General features: G+C 39.6%; 1 protein-coding gene across 3 annotated transcripts in view; it reads left to right on the top strand.

Annotated features, from left to right (window-relative positions):
• Positions 1-25,277, top strand: part of UBR3 (ubiquitin protein ligase E3 component n-recognin 3) — a 209,644-nt gene that overhangs the window by 40,533 nt on the left and 143,834 nt on the right. For all 3 annotated transcript variants that reach the window (XM_074967530.1, XM_074967531.1, XM_074967532.1), the window contains 6 exons: positions 1,237-1,303; positions 4,896-5,026; positions 9,875-10,103; positions 20,363-20,542; positions 21,858-21,991; positions 25,043-25,129. In XM_074967530.1, the coding sequence (XP_074823631.1) occupies positions 1,237-1,303; positions 4,896-5,026; positions 9,875-10,103; positions 20,363-20,542; positions 21,858-21,991; positions 25,043-25,129 (828 nt within the window). The remainder of the gene's footprint in view (positions 1-1,236; positions 1,304-4,895; positions 5,027-9,874; positions 10,104-20,362; positions 20,543-21,857; positions 21,992-25,042; positions 25,130-25,277) is intronic.

The following is a 25,277-nucleotide window of genomic DNA, read 5'->3' on the forward strand; positions in this document are numbered from 1 at the left end:
CTTTCTCCTCATGTAAGACTTTTTTTTTTTTCCTGAATAAGTAGTAGTGGTGAATTATTTTGTCCTTTAGAATTCTAAGTGTATTTTAGTTCATGGGAGAGTAATTGGAGAGAGATGGCATTCAGCAAGGTACTTTCCCTTTTGTATTTAAGATGAATCTAAAAAGATTAGTGTTCAGGATGCATTGCTGTTAAACTTCAACTCTTTCCATTAAGATTTAATCCTCCCCTACTTAGACATGGGAGACCAAATAATCAGAACACATTTCAGTTGAAGAAAATATTCTTCAAGAAAATGATACTTTATTCCCCAAATTTGATCGTAGCTTTCATCCTCTTAAATGGATGAAATCACACATTTCAGAAACTCTAATGAAGACAAATATATTTAACTTGCTTCGCTAATATTATAGTGGGCGTAGTGTCATCTGCTTGTTAGAACAGTAGACTTGAAGGCCAGGATCCAGCATCCTAACCCCAACTCATATATCTGTCTGCATGTCACTTTCTCTTTTTATGCCCCATCTTTCCCATTTAAGTGGTGGTGATCATGTTTTTAATCTAAATTGGTTTCTGTAAGGCTGGCTTGCTTGTTTATAAAGCGTTCTGTGCACTTCAGATGACAAGTGCCTTTTATATATCTGAAATATTACTTTATTTGCTAGGACTCTTCTAATTGTAACTGGCTGCCAACAAATTAAATTATTTCAATATGGAATAGAAACATTTAAATTGATTAGAAAATGTCTACTCAATTATTTGTGTTGCCATCTCAGATTCATAGTCGTTATTTGGCTGGAAAAGCCAGAAGAGGCCATGCGTGCAAAAAACAACAAACCCCAAACAAAAAAACTACCTATAAAGGGATAAAAATTAAACTTCATAGTTACATGTACCATATCTAGATGTTTTACCTATGTAAACGTTTTTGAGCAATTAGTTTCAGAAAGAAAGTAAAGTAGCCAGCAAAATGAATCAAATAAGTTAAAATGTCTGATCTTGCACATAATAATGTTGTCCTTGGGGAAACCATTTTTTAAAATGTATTTTTCTAATGCATTTTATTGAGTCTGTGGTTCCCTTAGCAGATAAAACGTTGTCCTATTAGCAAGTATGCACAGGATCTCCTGTTGTTTTTTAGCGGTGTGTTAAATCCAGAAGTGAATTACAGAGTATTTACTCTCTGTAGTAAACTCTGTACAGCTATTGATTTTTGTAATCTCTTCCCCTACTCCAGGAGGACCAGGATGGAAGCCAAGGTGTGGGCAAGCGCAAGAGGGTGAAACTAAGCAGCAGTACCAAAGGTAATTATGAAGTAATGATCTCCATTTATTATGCTTTCTTTGTGTCGTATCTTATTGTATCTAAAAACGCTCAGTCTGTTTTTAAGCACTGGGAAACTGCATGTGACGCAGGCATTTAACTTGTCAGTGAGTATTTTTAATCTGCAGCTCTCATCTCATGAGGAAGCTAGTACTACCATTCAGTATTTGGTGTCAGCTGATCATTCATCGCCTTTGTTTTGCAAGGGAACTTCTAAAAACACATTGTGTTGTCAGTATTTAGGTGGAAGGTTTTTCAAATGCTAATAAATTAAAAAACTTAGTGGAAGGCTTAATTTGTTCCTGACAATGTCTGTCTTTATTTTGGTGTGCAATATAATTGTAATTTGGGCCAGACAAGAACACTTTCCCTCTGATCCTTTTTGGTCTTAAAGTAAACTGATCCTGTAATGACACTTTAATATGAAAAGAAGTGTCATTAGAAATAGATATTCAAATGGAGACTCCTTTGAAATTACTCACATTTATAACTTGCCTTTAAATCACTCCTCTCTGTGGGCCACATCCTGCCATCTTTAGTTCAATTTAAGCAAAATTCCCACTGAGGTCAATGAGAGTTTTATCTGAAGAATGACTGACAAAGTACATGAGGATTTAGGGGATTGGAGGTGGGAGAATATCCATGTTTTAAGCTTTTTGTTGATAGGTTTATTGTTCTGAAAAGGTGCTAATGGCAATTGTTAATGCCTTCCATACTGATATTTTCAAGAGACAAATGCCTCCCTTTCTTTAAAATTACATTATACCATTACTTGTGGGTGTGATAAGACAGGAAGATAGCACTGGGTAGCCACAAGGCATGAGAAGGGAATGTCTGCAGGGAAAACAGTAATGAAGGCATGAACAAAGCTTTGGAAAGACTTGGAAGTGAGGATGTGGCGTTTGAATTTGAAATGTACCTAGAGTCATAGGCCTGGAAGGGACTTCAAGAGGTCATCTAGTCCAGTCCCCTGCACTCATGGCAGGACTCAGTATTATCTAGACCGTCCCTGAAAGATGTTTGTCTAACCTGCTCTTAAAAATCTCCAAATGATGGAGATTCCACAACCTCCCTAGGAAATTTATTCCAGTGCTTTTCCTAATGTCCAACCTAAACCTCCCTTGCTGCAATTTAAGCCCATTGCTTTTTGTCCTATCCTCAGTGGTTAAGAACAACAGTTCTCTCCCTCTTCCTTGTAACAATCTTTCATGCACTTGAAAATAGTTATCATGTCCCTTCTGTCTTCTCTTTTCCAGACTAAACAAACCCAATTTTTTCAATCTTCCTTCATAGGTCATATTTTCTAGACCTTTAATCATTTTAGTTGCTCTTCTCTGGATTTAATCATTTTAGTTGCTCTTCTCTGGATTTTCCCCCTTTTGTCCACATCTTTCCTGAAATGTGGTGCCCAGAACTGGACACAATACTCCATTTGAGGCCTAATCAGCCCAGAGTAGAGCGGAAGCATTACTTCTCGTAATCATTGTGTCTGTTCTGCAGATGGATGATTTCAATCTGCATGGCCGTCAAGCCGGCATCGTTAATCAGTAGTAAATTCATACGCACTTCTTTTTAAAAGGGAGGAAGATTAGACCCTAAATTATTGTGGCATGCTTGCTGTAGTAAGCGACTGGTGATTTTTGATGGAATATTCAGGATTAAGAGAGGTAAAAATGAATTCTCTGATATCACGCTTCCAGAACATAGATTTTCTTCTTTGTTTGGATTGGAAAAAGAGACTCCTCATGAAAATGCCTCTCAAGTTTAAATTGTTCATATTTCTTGTGATATTTTAACAATTTCTGAAAATTCCAACATAGAAGACAGAGTCCACCACTGGTACGTGACTATGGAACGTTGGCTATGCAGGTGGTAAGGTCACCTGGAGTGGGCAAAGTGGCATAAAATGTTAGCAATTCCCCCTTCACTGTTGGACCCAAAGCCATCCAATACACTCCACAAAATGATTGGGTCTGGCCTGGAGGGGTGGAGAACAGTGCCAGGCCAGGAGATGCACTGATTCAGCATTTCTTGCACTGCCTGCCCTGATTTGGTGGAGCCTTTATGAAATCCTGGTTGGAATTTATCTCTGCCTTCTTTGGGGGAGAGGTGGCATTACTGCTGCTTGCCCTCCTCTGGGGAAAGATTCCCTTTCCCCTAGCCCGGTTGACTCCAATAGGTACAGGATGGTCATATTTGCATAAATCTCTCCATACTGTAGGAGTGGACATGCTATGTTATCTGTGAATAGTAAGTATTAGAGCTTTGAAGGACAGTGGAGATACTGTGTGATTTAGTGGAGTCATAATGAGTCTGGGAGTTGAGATAAACTGGGTTTTGATCCCTGTTCTACTACTAACTTGGTTTATAATTTTTGGCAACGCTGCTTTATTTATCAGTTTTTTCATTGTATAGATTTGGGATAATACTTGCCTACTTCACAAGATTGCTTTGAGAATTTATTATTTGTATGTAAATTGATTGGAAGAGGCAAAATGTTATGTAAGTGTTAAATTTTATTTAAAGGTTTTAAAAGTTTTTAGAAAGATCATATATGTTTTTAGGAATTAAACCTAATTTATGTCACAGTTTTAACATTCAATTAGTGTGGGTCAGATTCTGCCACACTTGCTCCTGTTGAATAGTACTGTACTCCATCAGTAATTCTACTGAAATCAATGACTAAATCTTCAATTTGTATAAATTGTTGTAGCTCAATTGAAGTCAGTGGAACTATGACAATTTCCATCAGCTGAAGGTCTGACCCAGTGTGTCTATTTGCAGAGTAAGTCACTACCCAGTGTAAGGTTGATAGATTGCGTTCTGTATAAGGGCTTGATTCTGCAGCTGATTTGTACTGAGGACTTCCACTGATGACTCCAGGAATGAAACCATTACAAGCATATACTCGATACAGTATTGGTGATAGCTAACTTTTTTCCTCAAGTGTTAGAAAACCCTTTAATCAACATTAGCAGGATAGTAGCATTAAGATGTTCCTAATTCTTAGATATTTGCATCTAGTACAGGGGTGGCCAACCTGAGCCTGAGAAGGAGCCAGAATTTACCAATGTACATTGCCAAAGAGCCACAGTAATACGTCAGCGGCCCCCCATCAGTTCCCCCTCCCCGCTCCCAGTGCCTCCCAGCCACCAGCAGCCCCGCTGATCAGTGCCTCCCCATCTCTCCCCATACCCCCCCGATCAGCTGTTTCGTGGCATGCAGGAGGTTTGGGAGGATGAGGGGGGAGAGGAAGAGGAGCTAGGGCCAGGGCAGGCTCAGGGGAGGGGGTGGGAAGGGGTGGAACGGGGGCAGGGCCTGTGGCAGAGCCAGCGGTTGAGCAGTGAGCACCCGCTGGCACATTGGAAAGTTGGTGCCTGTAGCTCCAGCCCCAGAGTGGGTGCCTATACAGGGAGCCGCATGTTAACTTCTGAAGAGCCGCATGTGGCTCCCGAGCCACCGATTGGCCACCCCTGATAGAATATTAATAAACTAAGGTTGGGATGTCCTTTGTGATACGTAAAGTCATTCTGAAGTCTTTTACTCCCCTCTGTTCTCCTACTGTTTATGCAGATCAGTCCATCATGGATGTTTTAAAGCATAAATGTTTTCTAGAAGAATTATTATTTTGGACAATAAAGTATGAATTTCCACAAAAGATGGTAACTTTCTTACTCAACATGCTACCAGATCAAGATTATAAGGTATTTACATGCCCTCCTTCCCCCCAAAACAATTTCCTTTACTCACTCACTTTCAGCTTGTATTGCATCTTGCATGAGTACATATATGGTTGATATAAATAATTAATATAACAAACCCTGTGTTCTTTTATTATTTGAGGGTTTGTTGGTATGCCCAGAGCCGCACAATACATGGAAGGAGATGTGGACAAAACAGGTTGGCTGAATAATTCCGTTCTGAAAATTCCTTCAGGAGCCAGAGTATTGTTTGTTTTGTTGTTTTGGCTATTTCCATTTTAGCTCATAAGCTTTGTTAGACTTTATAAGATCTAGCTCTCTGAAGGGCAGATACATACAAGCCTTCACAGTTTTAGTTTCCAGACTTGGAGCAAGTGCAATATCAACAAGCTGTTTCTCTACACCCATTCTTTCCTCCTCCCCACCCCCCTCAAGTTTCCTTAGACATCAGACATTTAGGATGGGGAAGAGACATCTTCTCCTGAGATATTTTGTTACTGTTAATATACTCTTTAGAACTAGTTAGTTAAAGATCCAGTGCATGTAATTCTTGTGGCAGGAGGATGTGTTAATATAATATTTTTTCTATGACAAAAATTAGCTTGACTGCTTTATGTAGTTTTTAATTGGGTTTCCTCAATCCCCTGGTGCTAATTTAAAATCTCTTGGAAAGTGTCAGGCTTAACTATAGACATTTTTACCTATGCCACCTATAATGAACTGAGGAATAAATAATAACTCATATCTCATCTGGTTATAAGAAATGACTTGGTTCACATCTTTATTGTGAAAGAATATCTGCTGTTGTTGAGACCTGCTAATTTTAATGTGTGTTAACTGATGGCTTTTGGAAGCAGAACATTATGCCTTATTACCTCTACAGCTCCCGAAGTGTGTCAGGTAGGACTGGTCAAATTACTTTTTAATCGAACTTATTTTTGGCAGAAAATTGGGTTTTTGACTTAATTATATTTTTGCAGAAAATGTCTATTTTCCTCAAATTTTAGTAAATCAGAAAACCAAGTTTGTTCAGATTTTGTATTTTGGACAAAAGTAGGAAATCATCTGCAGGGAGGAAACCACCATTTTACAACCAGTTCTAGTGCTTTACAAAACAAGTAACATACAGACCGTGTCCCAGGGAGCTTAGGAGTTCTACTAGATATGATGTAACAAGAGACACAAGTGAAGGGAAAGGAATGGTGAAGATTGCAGAGTTATTCTGTGAAGTTGTATACTACATATTAGTTCAGTTCAGTCATTGAATTGTACCAGTTTTTCCTTTTTTAAAATGTTAAATGAATGTAGAAAGAGACAGTCCTGCCTAAAAACCTTACAAGCTATTGGAGAAAGGAAGGTTTACCTACCTTTTACAGATGGGGAACTGAGGCACAGAGAGAAGTGTCTGATACAACTGGTAATTGAAACCAGATCTCCTGCATCTAGTCTCATATGTTAACCACAAGATCATCGATTAGTTCAGTTTCTTATTGCTGTACAGTACCACAAGAAATAAAGTTCTTAAATGGAAATAAGCTATGTAGATGCATAGATAGTTCAAGGGTAACCCTCCCTGTGTAAATCCAGCCTAAGTTTGGATAGGCATGTCAGAAGTCAGTTATTTGGCTTTCAGCAGAAGAATCAGTTTGATTTAATTGGGGATTGGTCCTGCTTTGAGCAGGAGGTTGGACTAGATGACCTCCTGAGATCCCTTTCAACCCTGATATTCTACGATACCTATGCTTGCTCTCTTCTGACTTAATTTTTTATGGTTCTCTACTGGTGCTCTTTGGCCCACTGAATGCTGTAGGGATAGATTTTACGCAGTGTTGTTGTAGCTGCGTCAGTCCCAGGATAGTAGAGAGAGAAGGTGAGTGAGATAATGTCTTTTATTGGACCAAATTCTGTTGTCTCTGAAAATTATTACCTCCCCCACCTTGTCTCTCTAAAAAGGCCAAATCCCCTTTTTTCATTCCTGCAGAAATATAGTGTCATCCACTGTAACTTATGGTCTGGATTGAATGGTATCTGAAGGCTATCCTCCAGCCAAGAATAATCAATGCACAGTATACTCCAGACATATCCGCTACTCTGGGCTTACTTTATTCAGGGGAGAGGGGGCCTGTTTATGGTCCCTTTATGCTTCACAGTATTGTGGAGAATCAGTTCCAATAAAAGTAGCAAACTGCAGTGTTCTTAATAAAAATGGACCACGTATTTCAGAGTGTGGACAGACATGGGTAAAGTGAAGTAGTGATTTTGTATTCTCAGACTATGGAAGCCACAATTGGCTTAAAGGTAGCCTTGAAATGCCTACTCTATGTTCCAGAAAGATTTAACACTTTCAGAGGACAGGTTTTAGGCTAGACGTGAGATTTTAGTTAGTGAGCTGAAAATTTTCTTTAGTCACCAAGACAGCTTGCATTATCTCATCTCTTCAGACTAAACAAGTCCATATGGTGGAAGTTTAGAACAGCAGTGGCACTTAGGTTTGAAATTTGAAATGAATTAAAAATTGGCTAAAAGACAAAAGTACAAATAAAAGGTCAGTTTATAACATGATGAAACGTTAAGAGTGGGGTGCCCCAAGGATCCATACTACAACTGATATAGTTTCAATATATTAATTACTGATCTGGAAAAAAACAGTTTAACAATGATGTGGGAAACCTTTGTAGATGACAGAATTATTTAGGAGAATCAAACCTAGAACAAACCTAGAACATAAGACCATACTGGGTCAGACCAAAGGTCCATCTAGCCCAATATCCTGTCTTCTGACAGTGGCCAAAGCCAGGTGCTTCAAAGGGAATGAACAGAACAGGTAATCAAGTGATCCATCTCCTGTCACCCATTCTCAGCTTCTGGCAAACAGAGGCTAAGGACACCATGCCTGTCCATCTTGGATAGTCATTGATGGATCTATCCTCCATGAATTTATCTAGTTCTTTTTTGAACCCTGTTATAGTCTTGGACTTCTCAACATCCTCTGGCACTAGAGAAGGCACTAAAGGAATCCAGAGAGACCTAGCAAAGATAAATATATGGGAAGCCATGATGGCTGATGAAATTCAATGTTGGCGAATAATATGAACTGCTCATATACACTGCAGCTCCGTCTTAAGTGAAACCATCTATGAGAAAGACCTGGATGACATTGCAGACAACTCAATGAGAACAGTTGCTGTATGACAGCAGCGGTAAAAAAATCAAGCATGATGTTAGAATGTAAAAATAATAGTAATACTGAATAATGGTCTTGAAATTTTAATATTGCCATTACTTAAATCAGTGGCACACTTTCAACTTGAATCATAGAATAGTATCATAGAATATCAGGGTTGGAAGGGACCTCTGGAGGTCATCTACTCCAACCCCCTGCTCAAACAGGACCAATCCCCAACTAAATCATCCCAGCCAGGGCTTTGTCAAGCCTGACCTTAAAAATATCTAAGGAAGGAAATTCCACCACCTCCCTAGGTAACGCATTCCAGTGTTTCACCACCCTCCTAGTGAAAAAGTTTTTCCTAAGATCCAACCTAAACCTCCCCCACTGCAACTTGAGACCATTACTCCTTGTTCTGTCATCAGCTACCACTGAGAATAGTCTAGAGCCATCCTCTTTGGAACCCCCTTTCAGGTAGTTGAAAGCAGCTATCAAATCCCCCCTCATTTTTCTCTTCCGCAGACTAAACAATCCCAGTTCCCTCAGCCTCTCCTCATAAGTCATGTGTTCCAGTCCCCTAATCATTTTTGTTGCCCTCCACTGGACGTTTTCCAATTTTTCCACATCCTTCTTGTAGTGTGGGGCCCAAAACTGGACACAGTACTCCAGATGAGGCCTCACCAATATCGAATAGAGGGGAACGATCATATCCCTCGATCTGCTGTCAATGCCCCTATGTATACATCCCAAAATGCCATTGGCCTTCTTGGCAACAAGGGCACACTGTTGACTCATATCCAGCTTCTCGTCCACTGTAACCCCTAGGTCCTTTTCTGCAGAACTGCTGCCGAGCCATTCAGTTCCTAGTCTGTAGCGATGCATGGGATTCTTCCATCCTAAGTGCAGGACTCTGCACTTGTCCTTGTTGAACCTCATCAGATTTCTTTTGGCCCAATCCTCTAATTTGTCTAGGTGAATACTTTGTTCATTTCGGTCATCCTATCTGGAAAAGATTCTAGAAAAAAAATTTGGGATCTAGAGACAGGGAAAGAAAATTAAAGTCACAGAAAGACTTCCTGATGAGGAAATATTGAAAACATTAGTCCTATTTTTTTAGTTTAGAGAGATTACCAATAGAAGACATTATAGAAATATATAAAACAATGAATGGTAGAGAAGTTAAGTTGGAAGTTCCTGTTTATCCTTTTCATAATACAAGAACAAGGGGATATCTAATGAAAAAGATGGCAAATTTAAAACTGGTAGGAATGAGTTTTTATACAGTGTTTAATTGGCTTGTGGAACTCATTGTCAGAAGATATTGATAGCAAGATTTTAGTAGGATTAGATTAGTTCCTTCTGTAACTGAACAGTTATGCTACAATTAAGGGTTCAGTCATAAGAACCAAGATATTAAAAAAGGATGAGTCATTTACATGTGTAATGAGAACACATGCAATTATATAAGATGAAGGTTGGGAAGACCAGGATATTCCATTGTGAGATTTCCTGCACCTTCTTCTGAAGCAGGATATTGGATAAGATGGACCACAGATTTTTGACCTGTTGTGATAAATCTGATGTTTCTCTGCAATACTGATTGTATGTTTGCGAATACATTTTTTTAAATAAGAGGAAATATAACTATTGTAATATTAAAATTCTTTTTATTTTTAAATTTACAGATTGCCTTTACTAAAACTTTTGTTCAGCATTATGCTTTTATTATGAAAACGCTGAAGAAAAGCCATGAATCAGACACTATGTCTAATAGAATTGTGCATATCAGCGTTCAGTTATTCAGCAATGAAGAGCTAGCACGTCAAGTGACAGAAGAATGTCAACTGTTGGATATTATGGTCACTGTCCTATTATATATGATGGAAAGTTGTCTTATTAAAAGTGAGCTGCAAGGTAAGTTGAATTCTTGTTTTCATTAATATCAAACAAGAGACTTGTACTGAATGTTTCATCTTCTGTTTTTGAGTTAGCCACTAACTTTTCAGAACTGGACAGGTTGTAGCCACACACACTGGGAGCTAGAGACCATAAAACTTTTTGGGAAATGTAAGAATAGTTTTATTCAGTATGTCACTGGCATTTTACGCTGTTTTTTTTAACTACAGTGTAGGATGACATAAAACAGCAGAATGTTTCACCTCAGAGGTAGCCACATTTCAGTGTCAGATGAAGTGATTCCATTTATACAGTTCATAAGTGCTGTGCTTTGCAATGAAGGGCACTATAAATAAGTTGAGATTTTATTTATTAAACATAATATTTTTCAAAGTCTTTCATGACATCACTTGTCTTCTAAATGGTTCTAATTTTCCTTCCCTGAGAGGAGTGCCTTTTGCGATGCATGATATTATTAATTAAGAATATGATTAATCTCCTCACAAACACTACTGTTTAGACACTTTGCATTCTGATACAGTGGAGACCTGAATGTAATATACTGCACAGAGGGTAAACCCATTAGTGAAGACCCAGAGCCTACTTTTTCCTTGCCCAAAATAAATCACTTTAAAAGTTTTGCATAACAATGTTATCCTCTGAATTGCTCATATATGCGGATGTCTTTTAGTCTTACCATTGCCAATTCAAATGTCAAGTGACTTTGCTAGACCAGAGATGCACTAGCAGAACTTTACACTGCATTATTAAAAACTAGGTATTGTTTAAATATCTCTAGGACTCTGGCTCCTTGGTTATCAGTATAGACTAATCATATGTAAGCATGTTGGGACGTGAAACTGCAGAACTAGAATTAATTTGCAAACTGGACACCATCAAATTAGGCCTGAATAAAGACTGGGAGTGGTTGGGTCATTAAAAACCTAATTTCCCCCATACTAATTTCCTCCTACTAATACTCACAGCTTCTTGTCAACAGTTTGAAATGGGCCACTCTCATTATCACTACAAAAGTGATTTTTCCTCCCTTGGTAGCCTACTGTTAATTGAATTGTCTTGTTAGACTGACCTCCCACTTGGTAAGGCAATTCCCATCTTTTCACGTGCTGTGTATTTATACCTGCTACTGTATTTTCCATTCCATGCATCTGATGAAGTGGGTTCTAGCCCACGAAAGCTTATGCCCTAATAAATTTGTTAGCCTCTAAGGTGCCACAAGGACTCCTCATTGTTTGTGCTGTGCCAGAAATTGCAGCCTAGTGGCAGGCGAGGCTATGGTAGCTTTAATCCACCTTTTGCGCCTTCCTGCTTCTGGGTTGCTCTGAGAGAGCCTGTCTGAGCCCTAAGAGCCTTTTGTGAGTTATGGCACGTTCCTGGCTTCCGCTATGGGCTTCAGAGCTGTCTGGAATCTCCACTGTGCTGCATGATGTACCCAACCCCGGTATACAGCCTATCCCAAGGCTTGCAAGCAGTCCACGTTCTGTAGTGCCTATGCAAGGGGACTCCTCCTTCATCTGCATCGAGGACTTTTAGTGCTCCTTTATGCAGCTCCACCCCTTTTACCAGATGTAATGGGAGTGTGAGCAGGCGGTAAGGATCTCACCTGATGTTTGGTGTCTGCTGTGGCAAGCAACTGCATGTTCTTAGGGAATCACCTGCTAGAATCCTCACAAAGCTTGTTTCCCTGCTTTTAGAGAGGTGCCATTTTTGCACCGAATTCGTATTGTTGGGTGGGGTAGAGATAATGTGAATTGGAACATAAATCTCCTCCTGTGTAGACTGACAGTGATCTACACTCCTACTTGGAAGACAATCTTAATTATCAGAGGTGTTAGTCAGTATCCACAAAAACTATGTGGAGTCCGGTGGCACCTTAAAGACAAACAACAGATTTATTTAGGCATAAGTTTTCATGGGTAAAAAACCCCACTTCTTCAGATTCATCTTTTTTAAACCCATGAAAGCTTATGCCTAAATAAATCTATTAATCTTGATTATGTTTGTTAGACTTGCACTAAGAAGACTTACTTAAAAAAAGTGTTTTAACAGTAGTTATGATGAAGTAATCTGGTGGTTGCCTGAACTGCTTTAATATATATATATATTTTTTTAAAGACTTGGGGAACAAACAGCTAACACACAAGAGAGCTTAGGGCACTCAAGAATCAGTGTTTCAATAGGGGGAAGAAGGAAAACAGCAAATTTGCACGTTCATTTGCATTTGAATGCATTGTAAAGCTTATTAAGAATCTTTTTTGGACATGTATAACAAAGATTCATTGTTTGCCTTTTTAATAATTCAAGGAAACTCTTAGCAGTGACAGCTGTTTTAATTACTGTATGTTTTATATTTTGACATGAAGTGGTTTGCATCCCCCATTTTGTATCTGCGCATACTGCATATGAAGGCAGACATAGGAAGGCAGATTTTGATATCACTAATACACAGTTGTACATATCATTGCTCACTGTTGTGGCTGTGGCCATGAATTGATGTTTAGACCATTCATGATTACTGAGATACTAGAGACGGTGAAGACCAGTAAATTAAAATTGGATTCATTATTGGTAGAGATTGTTAGCTGCTTCCTTAGGACAGGGCAGACTGACAGTGTCAAGTAAGGAAACTTACTATGACCAGCACTCAAAATGATCTATTTCTGGCCAATATTTCATTTTTGGTTCTGGAATTTAAAACTATTGTGAAGGCTGTGGCAAGGCAACTTTATATGAGAGAGGTACCTTGGTCTCCTTGAGGTTTGTGAGTCTGGGTACAGACATGGTTGGAGCACGGAAATGGTTTTGATAGATCTTCTCCTTGGTAGGGTGGAGATTGTGTCCCTTCTGATCTGTTTTTGAATCTATCAGCTGCTACCAGTTCCATTAATCATGAAGTATGGTTGACTTGCCTGCAGCCCTCAACATAGGAAGCCTTTTGGTGGCTTTGCTCATACTGCTGAAAGATTCCAGAGTAATTCTGGACAGTTACTCGTCTCTCTCAATGGCTGTCTCATAGAGTTCTGCAGGCTTCCATCTTGTTCTTCCCTTGGGTCAGTGGCCCTATAAGTCCATTAATGGCTATTAGCCAGGATGGGTAAGGAATGGTGTCCCTAGCCTCTGTTTGTCAGAGGGTGGAGAGGGATGGCGGGAGAGAGATCACTTGATCATTACCTGTTAGGTTCACTCCCTCTGGGGCACCTGGCATTGGCCACTGTCGGTAGACATGATACTGGGCTTGATGGACCTGTGGTCTGACCCAGTATGGCCATTCTTATGTTCTTATTTGCATAGACGCATGTATTACAGTGTGTTTAGTATATTGATGAAACGCAGCTCTTCCTCTAAATCATAAAACTAGTTAACACGGTCAAATGCCTTATCCATCTGAATGAGATTCAGGCATGGATGAACTGGCAAAAAGGCTTATCCTGGTATGCTGGAAAGGAGGAATGAGAAGACGTAGCAAGAAATCTGCTCAGGTATATTTAGGCTTTGTTTACACTGGAACTTTTGTCAGCAAAACTTTTGTTGGTCAGGGGTGTGAAAAAGGCCATCCCTGACCGACATAAGTTTCACCGACAAAAGCTCTGGTGTGGACAGTGCGTCTCCCGCCGACATAGCTACCGCTGCTCGTTGGGAATGGTTTAATTATGCCTCCCACTGGCAAAGAGCGGCTACACAGAAGATGTTATAGTGACGCAGCTGCAGCCGTACAACTGTGCCAGTGTAAGGTCCATAATGTAGACATAACCTTAGTCTGCATTACTGACAGATACCATTTGTCCTTTGGCCATCTGGAGGCTATTCAGGTTAACTAATGAGAAAGTTCACTAATGAGATTCATAGAGACCATTTGAACATGGCCAACAAGTGCTTCTTTCCAAACTGGGAACAATTTTTGTAAGGGGAAAAAGAAAAATAATAAAGAAATATAATGGTCTTGCATCTATTAATGCAATCTTAAGGTTGCACAATTAAACCCGAGAATTGAAAAATGCATATATTTGAGAAATAGTCTTTAATTATGAGATAACTTACTATCCCACTGCAATGACCCAAAATTTGCAAATGTTAAAATAATCCTAGCTTAACGCACCCAGACATGCGCACACATACATAAACAAAAAGAAGATGTGAAAACAAACAAAACAAAAATACAAACAAAAAACTTGGCACAAACAGCAGCACTGGTATGCTACTGGGATATAGGTCATTTCTGTTCTTATAGGTCCTTTCTCTACCAGAGCTTTCATCCCATTGAGCCACTAAAAGAGTAGCTTTTTATACCCTAAAGAAAATTTTCCATGATGGCTCACTTGTAAAAGGCCCTCTCTTCCTTGACTGAGTTTACCCAACTACCCCTGCTCAGAACCAGTGAAGAAGAAAAGCAGCTGAAGAAATGCTGATGCAAATTAGAGCAGCTGCTAGGTTGAGTTAATTTATTCTGGGGCAGAAGATTAGGGAACTAAACCTGTAGTTGGTTCTTAGCTTCTTTAGTCTTGCTTTGGCTGCCCTGGGTTACTGTGTGGGGAAGAGAAATAATTCTTTGCTAGGCATTTCCCTAGGTTCAGGCAGAGCCACTGGAGTTTATATCCTGCTCTTTCTTGTGCGGTCACAAGCCTGTCAGGGATGTAGGCAGTGGAGTAACCAGAATTACTCTTTCCCTCCCCTGTAAAGCATCAAGTAGACAGTGGGAAGGCTGCTGATCTGAGTGCTCCCTGCTCTATGCTTCTTCTGGTACTGCAGAGAAAAGGGACAGGAGGCAGTTAAGGAAGTGGTGTCCCCTACTAGCTCCCTGTAGCAAAAGGGCTGATTCACATACTACCATTTAAAATTGCCAGGCATGGCTCAAGGAACAGTTTCAATTTATAATGCAATACAAATTTTCCTAACAAAGTTGCTCTTGAGGGCTACAGATTGGACACCCTTATCTAATATAACACTTTGATTTAAAGAGGACATGCTTTTCAAGCTAGGAAGAACTGCTGTTGAAACAGTTGGGCAAGATTATACATAGCTTTTTCTTTATTTTCCCAGCTTTTTTTTTTTTTTTTAAATGTAGTGGGTACTGTTATGAAAGACACAGTGGAAAACATTGGTGGTTCTTTGAGTGTGTGTCAGCATGGATCCCATTCTAAGTATGCATGTGCCTCATACACGTGAGCCTGGAATCTTTGAATAACTGTGTCCCTTGGGCTGCTCATGCACCCTGCGAGTCCTCATGACTGCCCCAACCCAAAGGGTGTACAGGGCAGAGTGGCTGCAGCTGTCCCTCGGTTCCCTCTTATTGCCTGTGGCAGTGAGACAGAACAAGGTGTCTGTTCGCTATCCCTTAGTGGAATATTCTTCTCTTTTGGTTAATTAGCTAGACATAATTCTCAACAAACTCCCCCTTTTTAATTTTATTTTTTCCCCTTGCCAAAAAAACGATTTTTAAAAGATCTGTTTTTTAAAATGGAAACTTAAAATTTCTGCTTGGTGTTTTATGCAGCTTTCTTTGCCTACAATAGCAGATTCAAAGCCCTCAGGCCTTAAACAGTGCCAGTCCCATGACAGACTCATTCTGCTTACAGACTGTCATAGCAGCTGGCATTTTTTGTTTTGGTGAGATCCATGTACCAGACTACTATCCTTTGTGCTGTTTTCTACTGTCACAAGAAAATCCAGAGATGCTCTGCTGAAGTTGAATCTTCTTGGACAATCAATGAAAGGGACCTCAGACCCTGAAGAACAGGCCTTGATCTCTAAGATGGGACTGGTCAAGTCCAAGTCCCAGTTAGCCAGTGCCCTTGTTAGCCAGCACACAACATTTAATGCTGGTACTGGCAAAAAAATCCATGGCACTGTCTGTCAGGGATCTGAGACCATCTGACCACATTGGTTCCAGCTACTACTTCAGCACCAAAGACCGCTACTGCCTCCTTACCAAAGCAAGGGAGATATGAAAACTCCCTTGTCCTACGAGGAGATGCTTAAACCCTTACTCTCCTCCGAGGAACTGAGCACGTGGTCTGCTCTTGTGACCGGAGCAAGTGATGCTGGTTCAACTTCCAGCTGTACACTGAAGATATATAAGGCATCCTCAGTGCCTACATCTGACTGTGCTGGCAACCACAAACTGCTGCCCCCAGTATCAGCATTGACAGTAACAATTGACTCATTTATGGTACTGTCCAATCTACTGTTAGAGGAGTTAGCTATATTTCTGGCACCAATGGCACTGCACTCAGCATCGACATGAGTCTCTGACCTCATGGTACTGAGGTCACCTCAAAAATCAGACTTATCTTTGGAGGCAGTCTACTCCTCTTCATCTCTGGGACACACCTCTCCACCTTACAGCAGAGAATCTTCTCACCATTCACACAGATCAGGAGAAGGTCTTTCTCTGCAAATCAGGGGCACTCCAGATCTCTGACTTATCCATCTCAGGAATGACAGTGGACTAACCAAAACCAGCCTTATCCTGTTCTGCCTTGGCCCTGTTGGGCATAGTGGGGGTTTCCGTCTAGAGCATCTTGGAACCTAACTCCCTCCTATCACTCAAGAAAATGCAGAAGGTCATGCTCCAATTCCGCAGCAATTGTCAGAAACCCATCTGAAGACAGGGAGGAACAAGTACAGCTGACAGAGGAGGAACTGGCATGTCTTGAGCTTCGTGAACATCTTTCATAGTCCCTGATGAGGCATTTTCCTTGGCTCCCATACCTGCTTTGGAGCCTTTCAGAAGATGCTCTCTTGTTTAGCTGAGACCTTTGAAATAGAAACCTCAATAATTGAAGAAAAAGCTTACAAGCTGTTTGACATATTGCATTCCTCCTCTTTTGCCAGACTAGCATTGCCAATTAATGAGGGCATCTTAGAACCAGCTAAAATTATATGGCAGATGCCAGCCACATTGCTGCTAAAAGAATGGAAAGGAAGACCAGTCCCCCAAAAGAGGTTTGAGCAATTTTATACCTATCCAACATTGGGTTAATTAGTAGTCTCTGCCCTGCATGAGATAACCAAACTGTCCAAGAACATTCCTAAGGAGAAGGGCCCAAATAAATTGCCTCTCTTTAGAAGGAAGGCTTATTTGTCAGCATCACTCCAGCTACAAGTAGCTAACTGTCAAGCTTTGTTTGTGAAACTATCTGACCTAGGTCAGAGTTATCTCCCTTTCTGGCCAAACTTCTTCAGTACTCTAAGTCAGAGTTCAAGCCATTGTTGCTGAAGGACAACCAATGGCAAAGTCCTCTTTTACAGACAGCCATGGATGCGTTGGACGTGGTGGCTAAATCCCTGGCTGTGGTGGTAGCTGTGTGCAGAGCATCATGGTTACAGGCTTCTTTCATCCCTAGGGAGGAGGAGAATACAATTGAGGACTTGCCCTTTGAGTGTTCAGACTTACTCACCATATGTACCAATGATGCACTATGCACCCAAAAAAGATACTAGATACGTGGCTCCCTAAGCATTTACACCTCTGCCCCATTCACAGGCCCTTTAAATATCAAGGGCAAGGGAGGCTAGACAGAAAACACCCAGCTACTCGCAATAGTCCTCTGAATAACCATCCAGGAAGAAGACGAGGTACTCCTGTATGAGACTGTTATCTTCCTTAGTCACTAACCAGACTACACTTGCTTCCAGACAGCAGGAGATTTGAGAGCCACATTCAGATCGGGGAAGGGCTATGCCCAGACCTCCTTCTTGAGATGCTGGTTGGCTCTCTTCTATGGGGCTTGGACTGGAATAACAGACGTGTGTGCTGGAAGTTCTCTCATGGTTATTCCATCCAATTCCAGTCCATGGCCCTCTACCCATTCCCCTTCACTATCCGTCTTCAGAGACCCTTCTTATAATCAACTAAAAGAAGTGGCTATCCTGCTTTGCCTAGGAGCCACACCAGAGTTACCTCTAAAGTTCAGGGAAAGAGGCCCCTGTTCCTGATATTTTGTTATTCCGAAGGAAAAAAGGGTCTGACTCTTCATCCTATTCTAGACCTGAGAAGACTGAACTCATTTTTACACAGTCTTAAATTCAGCCTACATCATCCCTTCTTTTCAGGCACAAGACTGGTTTGTGGTTCTTGATCTCTGTCACCCAGGGACTTCTTGATGCCAACTGGCAGTGGGCACAGCGATCCCTTGGGTCTGGTCCCTACATGATAATTTGTTAAAGGGGGTCATGTCAGGTCTCTACCGAAAGTTTGTGTCACACTGATTATCATAATCCTTATGAAATGTATGTACAGATAATATGTAAGGTTCTCTCTCACTCCATCCTTCTTCCTGAAAATTATGGTCTTAAGGTCTGTGCGTTGGGACTGGTCACCAAAAGGTGATAAAAAGCATCTCCCACCTGAAAGAAACTTGATGTGGCTATATGTAAACTGAATATTGTATACTTCACAATGAATGCCTATTTACAGACTGAGCAAAATACTAATCAACAGATTGCAAAGTCTTCAGGGGAGATTCACTACAGAAAAGACAAGCAGCAGAAGGTACCCTGTTTCCAAGTGAAGATAACAGATTGTTGGCGTTATGTCTGGGGCTACAGAGGTACACGCTGGTATATTTCACCTAAGGGTAAGCTATCAGCTGGCTTGTTTTATAAATAGAGGCTCAGAGCTGGTCTGGCTGTTTAATGCTGGAGGAGAGACTGGGGGTGAGCTAAGGACAGGTGGTGACAAGGTGCCGCACAACCCTGGCCATAACCCTGAGAAGCATCACAACCGCCAAGATGTGTACTTCCATATTGTGATCCATTTGGCCCATAGGAAGAACCTGCAATTCCTAGTAGGGCCCGATCACTATCAATACAAAGTGCTACAGCTCGTTCTCTCCACCGTACCAGTAGTCTTCACTAAATACCTAGTTGTGATGGCAGCACACCTAAGGAGACGCGGCATTCACGTTGAGTCATATCTAGAGAGTTGCTAATCAAAGGCATGTATCATACACTTCTTCTTCCAAACATCAAAGCTCCATTTCCCTAGAGTGAAACTGCCTCCTCTCCATGCTTTAGAAACTGGAGCTGATTGGAACTTTTTTGACTCAATGAAATTTCAGGGAAATATGCAGTTTTGTTTAAACCTATTGCTTTTGACAACATTTTCATTGGGGAGGAAGCGTGTGTGTGTGGGGGGGGAATGGGGAGAGTGTCTTTCTCTCTCACTTGCCTAGTGGCTATGGTACTTGCCCTGGATGAATCAAGGTGGGATTCAGAGTGATCAGGGTTGGAAAAACTCTCCTCTGAATCAGGGATATCTGGAACTTGTACCTGGATCTCTCATGTCTGAGGCAGTATGTACGCTTTCTCTTTTTCTCTGGTTTCAGTCTGAAAAAGGACATTTTATAACAACTTTGTTTTCATGAAAATGTTCCACTGCAGAATGAAAACAAACTTTGAAAGTTACTGTAAAATGGGCTTGTCCTCCAATCAGGTCTGTTAGAAACATCCCTATGTCTAAAGAGAAAAGGAGTACTAGTGGCACCTTAGAGACTAATAAATTGGTTAGTCTCTAAGGTGCCACTAGTACTCCTTTTCTTTTTGCGAATACAGACTAACATGGCTGCTACTCTGATCCCTATGTCTGAAATCTGCAAGGCATCTACTTAGAGTAATGCCTGACTTTTGTTAAACACTATGCTCTGGTCCTGGCCATGAGTCAGATGCCAGTTTTGGTAGGGCAGTATTACAATCGTTAGTTAGTTAGTGAATGTTGGGACTCCTCAGTCACACTGTCCAGATGGGACGCTGCTCATTAGTCACCCTCAGTGAGAGCCATATGGACACATACTTGAAGAATGAACAGTTACTTACCTTCTAGTAACTTTGGTTCTTTGAGGAGCTGGGGGGTGTGTGTGTGTGTGTGTCACAAGCTGCCCTGCATCTCTGCTTTTTTGGAGTCCTCTTTACCTGAGATTTTAAATTAGCAAGGTAACTGAGCAATAGTGCCTTTTATGCTCTAGAAAGGCAGGGCACAAGGACGTGCAGTGCAGGCATGGCCCAACAACCACTACTATTCAGATTCCAATCTCGTACAAGTGGGGGGCATGTATACCTTAGAATGGGATCCACACAGATGACAAGATCTTGAAGAACAATCGTTGCTATAAGGTAAGTAATCGTTCTTTATAGCCGTATGCTGTGCATGCTATAAATGTTTTTAAACCCTGATTCTTTTAATTGTTCACTATGGTAGTTACTATATTTTTTCTTTAAAAAACATCATGATGGGATTTTTTTAATCACTTTTTTCCTAGATGAAGAAAACAGTTTACATGTCGTAGTGAACTGCGGGGAAGCACTATTAAAGAATAATACTTACTGGCCACTTGTTAGTGATTTTATTAATATCCTTTCACACCAAAGTGTGGCTAAGAAATTCCTGGAGGATCATAGTCTGTTAGTAACTTGGATGAATTTTGTATCATTCTTTCAAGGTAGGTGGCTTTTAGCTTTCTTATTTAGTGATTAGAAATACCTTTTTTGGAATCTGCCTAATTTCAAATCTTTTCTCTCCTGTACTTAAGCAAGAATTTTTAAAGGTGGCACAATGTTTACAATAACATATACCTTACTCACCCTTGTATAAAAATATTTAATCCATTAGCGTGTTCAGTTTTAATCTGATGCAAATTTCTGGAAGTGGATAGTTTATTGTAAATTACTCAAGCCAAAAGAATTCTGTTTCTGAAATGCCAACTGATGAGAAGCAAAGGCTGAACATGTAAAGGCATTAAGCACTTCTGATGTGCAATTGTGACAACTGACATCTTGACCCGCACCAGGCGTTGAACCAGGGACGTCCGAGATCTAAAAGCATTAGTTTCTGTAGTTTGAACTAAAGAGGACAGGGTCTCAAAATGAGAGCTGTAATAGATTTGTATCCATTGTGGATTGGGGCACACCAGGGAATGCGTAATACATGTTGACTGGTGGGTTACATACTACTTCTAGTCATGGAAACTGTGTTTTGAGACACACCATGATTTGAATTCTGGACAAACTCCAACTTGTATCATGGCAGCTGAGGATCTCCAGAGCTTAAAGCATGAATCTCTCTACGCTTGAGTTAAAATGTTAGGCTTTGGAGATAAAGCTCTAACAGGCCCACGTAGCCCATGTTGATCAGGCACAGAGGGGGTGAGTAAAATGCATTGGGTTGCACACTGCCAAAGTTCTCATGAAATTGTTGTATTAACAGTGTAAGTTATGACTTTGATAGAAATATGTTTCAATGTCAAAGTTCTAAACTCAATACTAGGGAAAATGAACTTGACGTATTTAGGTATTCTTTGTATAAACGTGGAAATGTGAGAGAGTTTTTTATTGATTTGTTTTTCTCTGAATGTTTGCATAGTGGAAAGCATGCTTCCTCTATGGAGAGATCCAAGATTTTGTAGTCAATTTAAAAATTCTCATTGATTTGATTTGGAGTTGAGACTAAAAGGGGCCCAATTCAGATCACGTGCCTGTTCAGCATGGGTGCTTGAGTTGCTAGCCTAACATGGCCAGACTTTCTCTACTCAACTGATCTCTTTCTAGTTAACTTTCAAGGTCTGTGTTCAGTTCAAATCCTTAATCTTGTGGATGCTTAGGTAAAATTGATCACACCCTCTGAATCTTATTGCAAGGATGTCATCTCCCTGTATAGGTATACATATATGTATGTGTGTGTATAATTAAAAAAAATACTAAGATCCACTTAATGGTAGAGAAAGATACTGTTGTATAACACTGCTTATGTCTTTTAAGGTATGAATTTAAATAAGCGAGAATTAAATGAGCATGTGGAGTTTGAATCACAGACCTACTATGCTGCATTTGCTGCTGAACTGGAAGCCTGTGCCCAACCAATGTGGGGACTGCTATCACATTGTAAAGTTAGGGTAAGGCAAACATTTTTTTCATTTTTGCTTTGTCTTTTAAAAAACAACTCCTCCTTTTAACTTCCTTTTTGTAGTCTCAGCAAATTTTACAAATAGTTGGATTTTAGGGTCATGTATCAGTTCTCCATCAAGTGTTACTTTCTGGATGGTGTATGAAATTGAAGTTGATTAAAAATACATCCGGCAGTATTTTGTAGTCAAGCTTTATTTGAACAGAACTCACAAATCCTTTAAAAGATGTTTATACTCAAGTTCTCTGCATAAGATTTGGCCAGTCATTTGACTGGAGAAAAGAGTGATGACTTCAAATGTTCACTTGGAAGATCTTTGAAACAAATGAGATACGCGTTTTTGAATAAAAGCATTCTTGGCTGAAGGGTTGTCTTTCTCCAAATTGCTCAGCTGGAGCACCAAAGATTTTTTCATAGACTAAATCATGACTTTCATCAATACCTGCAGGCTGAAATGTTCCCACGGGTTTGTCTCGATGATTCAGGACAAGGTTTTCCAGAATCTTCATTGTGTGAAGCCTCTGAGTGTGTTGAGATTTATTTTTCTATTTAGGTGAATTAAGGCTTTTCATTTGTATGTCAAATAAGGGGACTTAAAAAAAGCAAACTGGTCCCCTTTGTTGGCTTATCAAGACATTAGATTAGGGCAGTAATGGCTGGAGCTCTGTAATATGCACCAACTGCTGCTTTCTTCTAGTAGGCGATACAACTACCAGCAAGTAGGCCACATGAGACTTGGCACTAACATCTGTCCTTGTGGTGTTGGTGTCCATGTTACATGTAGGGTTGTATGCAAGCTTGGAGAACTGTCTTTGCCAGCCAACTGAATGATACTGTAAATAGCTTCTGACCTGCATAGTGCAATGTATAGGAGTTTGAGAGAGTAATCTCTTTAAACTGAGGAAATGTATATGAGAGTATCAACCCCCCAGTTTGATTTTAGTGCCTTCACAGGAGCTTTGATAAGGATGATGATATTGGAGACTTGTTTCTATGGAAGAGGAGAAAAGCCACTGTTCATTTCTCTGAAAGAAGCATTATTTTAGTGAAAACAAAGATAGAATGGGCAAGCAACAGACGTCTCAGGCTGTACCTATTAGAGCTGAGGATATAACTCTGTAACAGCAATCTCGTAAATCCTTTGAAGTGCCTATTTAAATATGATTGATGTTACTTAGTTATAGTCTCCAGAACTGGGACTAGAGGTCTTGGGTGTACACTGACTGTAATAGGAATGAGGTTAAAATGTAATGGGATATAGGTTGATACTTGTGTCCGAACAACTCTGGTGATTATACTGTAATGTTGGGAAAGGAGAAAATTAAGTCTGCTGTGATGTGATTATAATATTGGTTGGTTGTTGTTTGTGCCTGCAAATAGTCATTTTGGGATAGTAATAAAACTACATATTTGTGCATAATTATCAAATCAAAGATCTGGATTATTAACTGTGTGAGATTAAATCTCTGGCATAATGATGATTTTTCTCACAATTACACCACACAATTGTTAATTTGTGTGTCAAACAATGATAGACTAGCAGAAAATGGAATTCTTCTATTGAGAGGAATGCTTGAAACATGAAAACTTTTACATTTCTACCTCATCATCATTTATTATGAATAATAAATATCAATCTTCTAATTTTAACTACTTTCCAAAATAAGTAGAAGGAGTTATGTTGGTGTTCATAGGACAGTGAAGTCTGGATTGAAATGTGCACTGAAAAGACTTCTTTGTGTAAACTAAATATTCCGAAAGTTTTTAAATTAGCAATTGCAAAGGCATTTTCATATTGTAAGTCATATTAAGATATTTTTATTAAATCTCACTTTTGAGGCTAAATTGCCCTTAGAATACTGTACTACAATTTACTAGTTTTTGAAGTGCCAACTAGTTGTCTTCCCCTCCCCCCACATGCTTTTGACCCCACTGCTTAAGGTTTATAGCCTATCTTGCCTTAACTTTGAGAGAGGCAATTTAAATTAAATTGCATTTCAAGGTGAGAAAATATATATGTGTGTATATATATATATATATATATATATATATATATATATGTATATGTATGTATATATATGTATGTATGTATGTATATATATATGTATATAAAAAAATAAAGTTTGTGGTTAACCTGAAACAAAATTACTCCTATACGTTCACTATAATTACACTCACGTTTGTTAATCTAGTGGTGAGCACTGAATTTTACTGCACTGAGTTTGCTAAACTCTAAAGACATTGCAGTAGAAGTGTTTGAATAGGATATTGGATGCTTAGTAATTCCTTTTAGGATCTGTGCATGAAAGGTCCCTTTGTATGCACAGGTTCCTGTTTCTGTGCTAAAACAAATAGATTAAATTAAACAACATTAAGCCACCAAGACCAAATAGTGTTGTTTGTAAGAATTTCAAAGGAACTCAATCAAGTGGCTGAACAAACATTTAAATCCACTATTATTATATCCAAGGACTGGAGGGTAGCAAATGTTTACTAGTCTCTTAAAATATGGTGCTGGGGATGGTCCTACGAATTATAGACCCTGAAAACTTAATTCAGTACCAAGTAAATTGGTTGAAACAATAAAATGAAAGGATGTTTTTTTTTTTTTTTAAATAAAACTTGGTTGAATGTGATAGAGGGCGACACCTGCATCGCAGCTCAGAACAGGTCTGGATAACACAATAGCAAAAACATTCTAGGCTCTGGTATGCTGGCACTCCTGCCATTGATGAATTTGGGAAAAACCTCAGTGTAGAGAAGGACAGTGTCAATCACCAGTAAATCGTTAAACCATGTTAATTTTCAGTGGTGGAAAAGAAAACTTTTTTTAAATAAAAAGAGAAACACTATGCAAATTCCGTATTTGTGCCCTGTTTTAAAACTGAACAGAAAAGAACTGAAAAAATCCTTAAACCATCATACTAGTTAACAAACTATTTTCCCCATTGTATTAATGAAACTGTTAACGCAAAACTGTTTTTGAATAGTGTGGTACAGTGTACGATGATGCAATATCAAATAATTTTTCTTATTGCAGGAGACACAAGAGTACACACGAAATGTTGTTAGGTACTGCCTTGAAGCACTTCAGGACTGGTTTGATGCAATCAACTTTGTAGATGAGGTTTGCATCCTTTATATGATTAAACAAAGTGTTGTCGGAAATGTCTTGTTAAACTTAAAAATATTAACTTTTAAAGTATTTTTTATTATTTAAAGGAGAAACTGTAACAGATGGATTACCATGTTAAAAACAATGCTACTCTTGTTAA

This window comes from Natator depressus, chromosome 11, assembly GCF_965152275.1.
Source record: "Natator depressus isolate rNatDep1 chromosome 11, rNatDep2.hap1, whole genome shotgun sequence".
Classification (NCBI taxonomy): Eukaryota; Metazoa; Chordata; order Testudines; family Cheloniidae; genus Natator; species Natator depressus.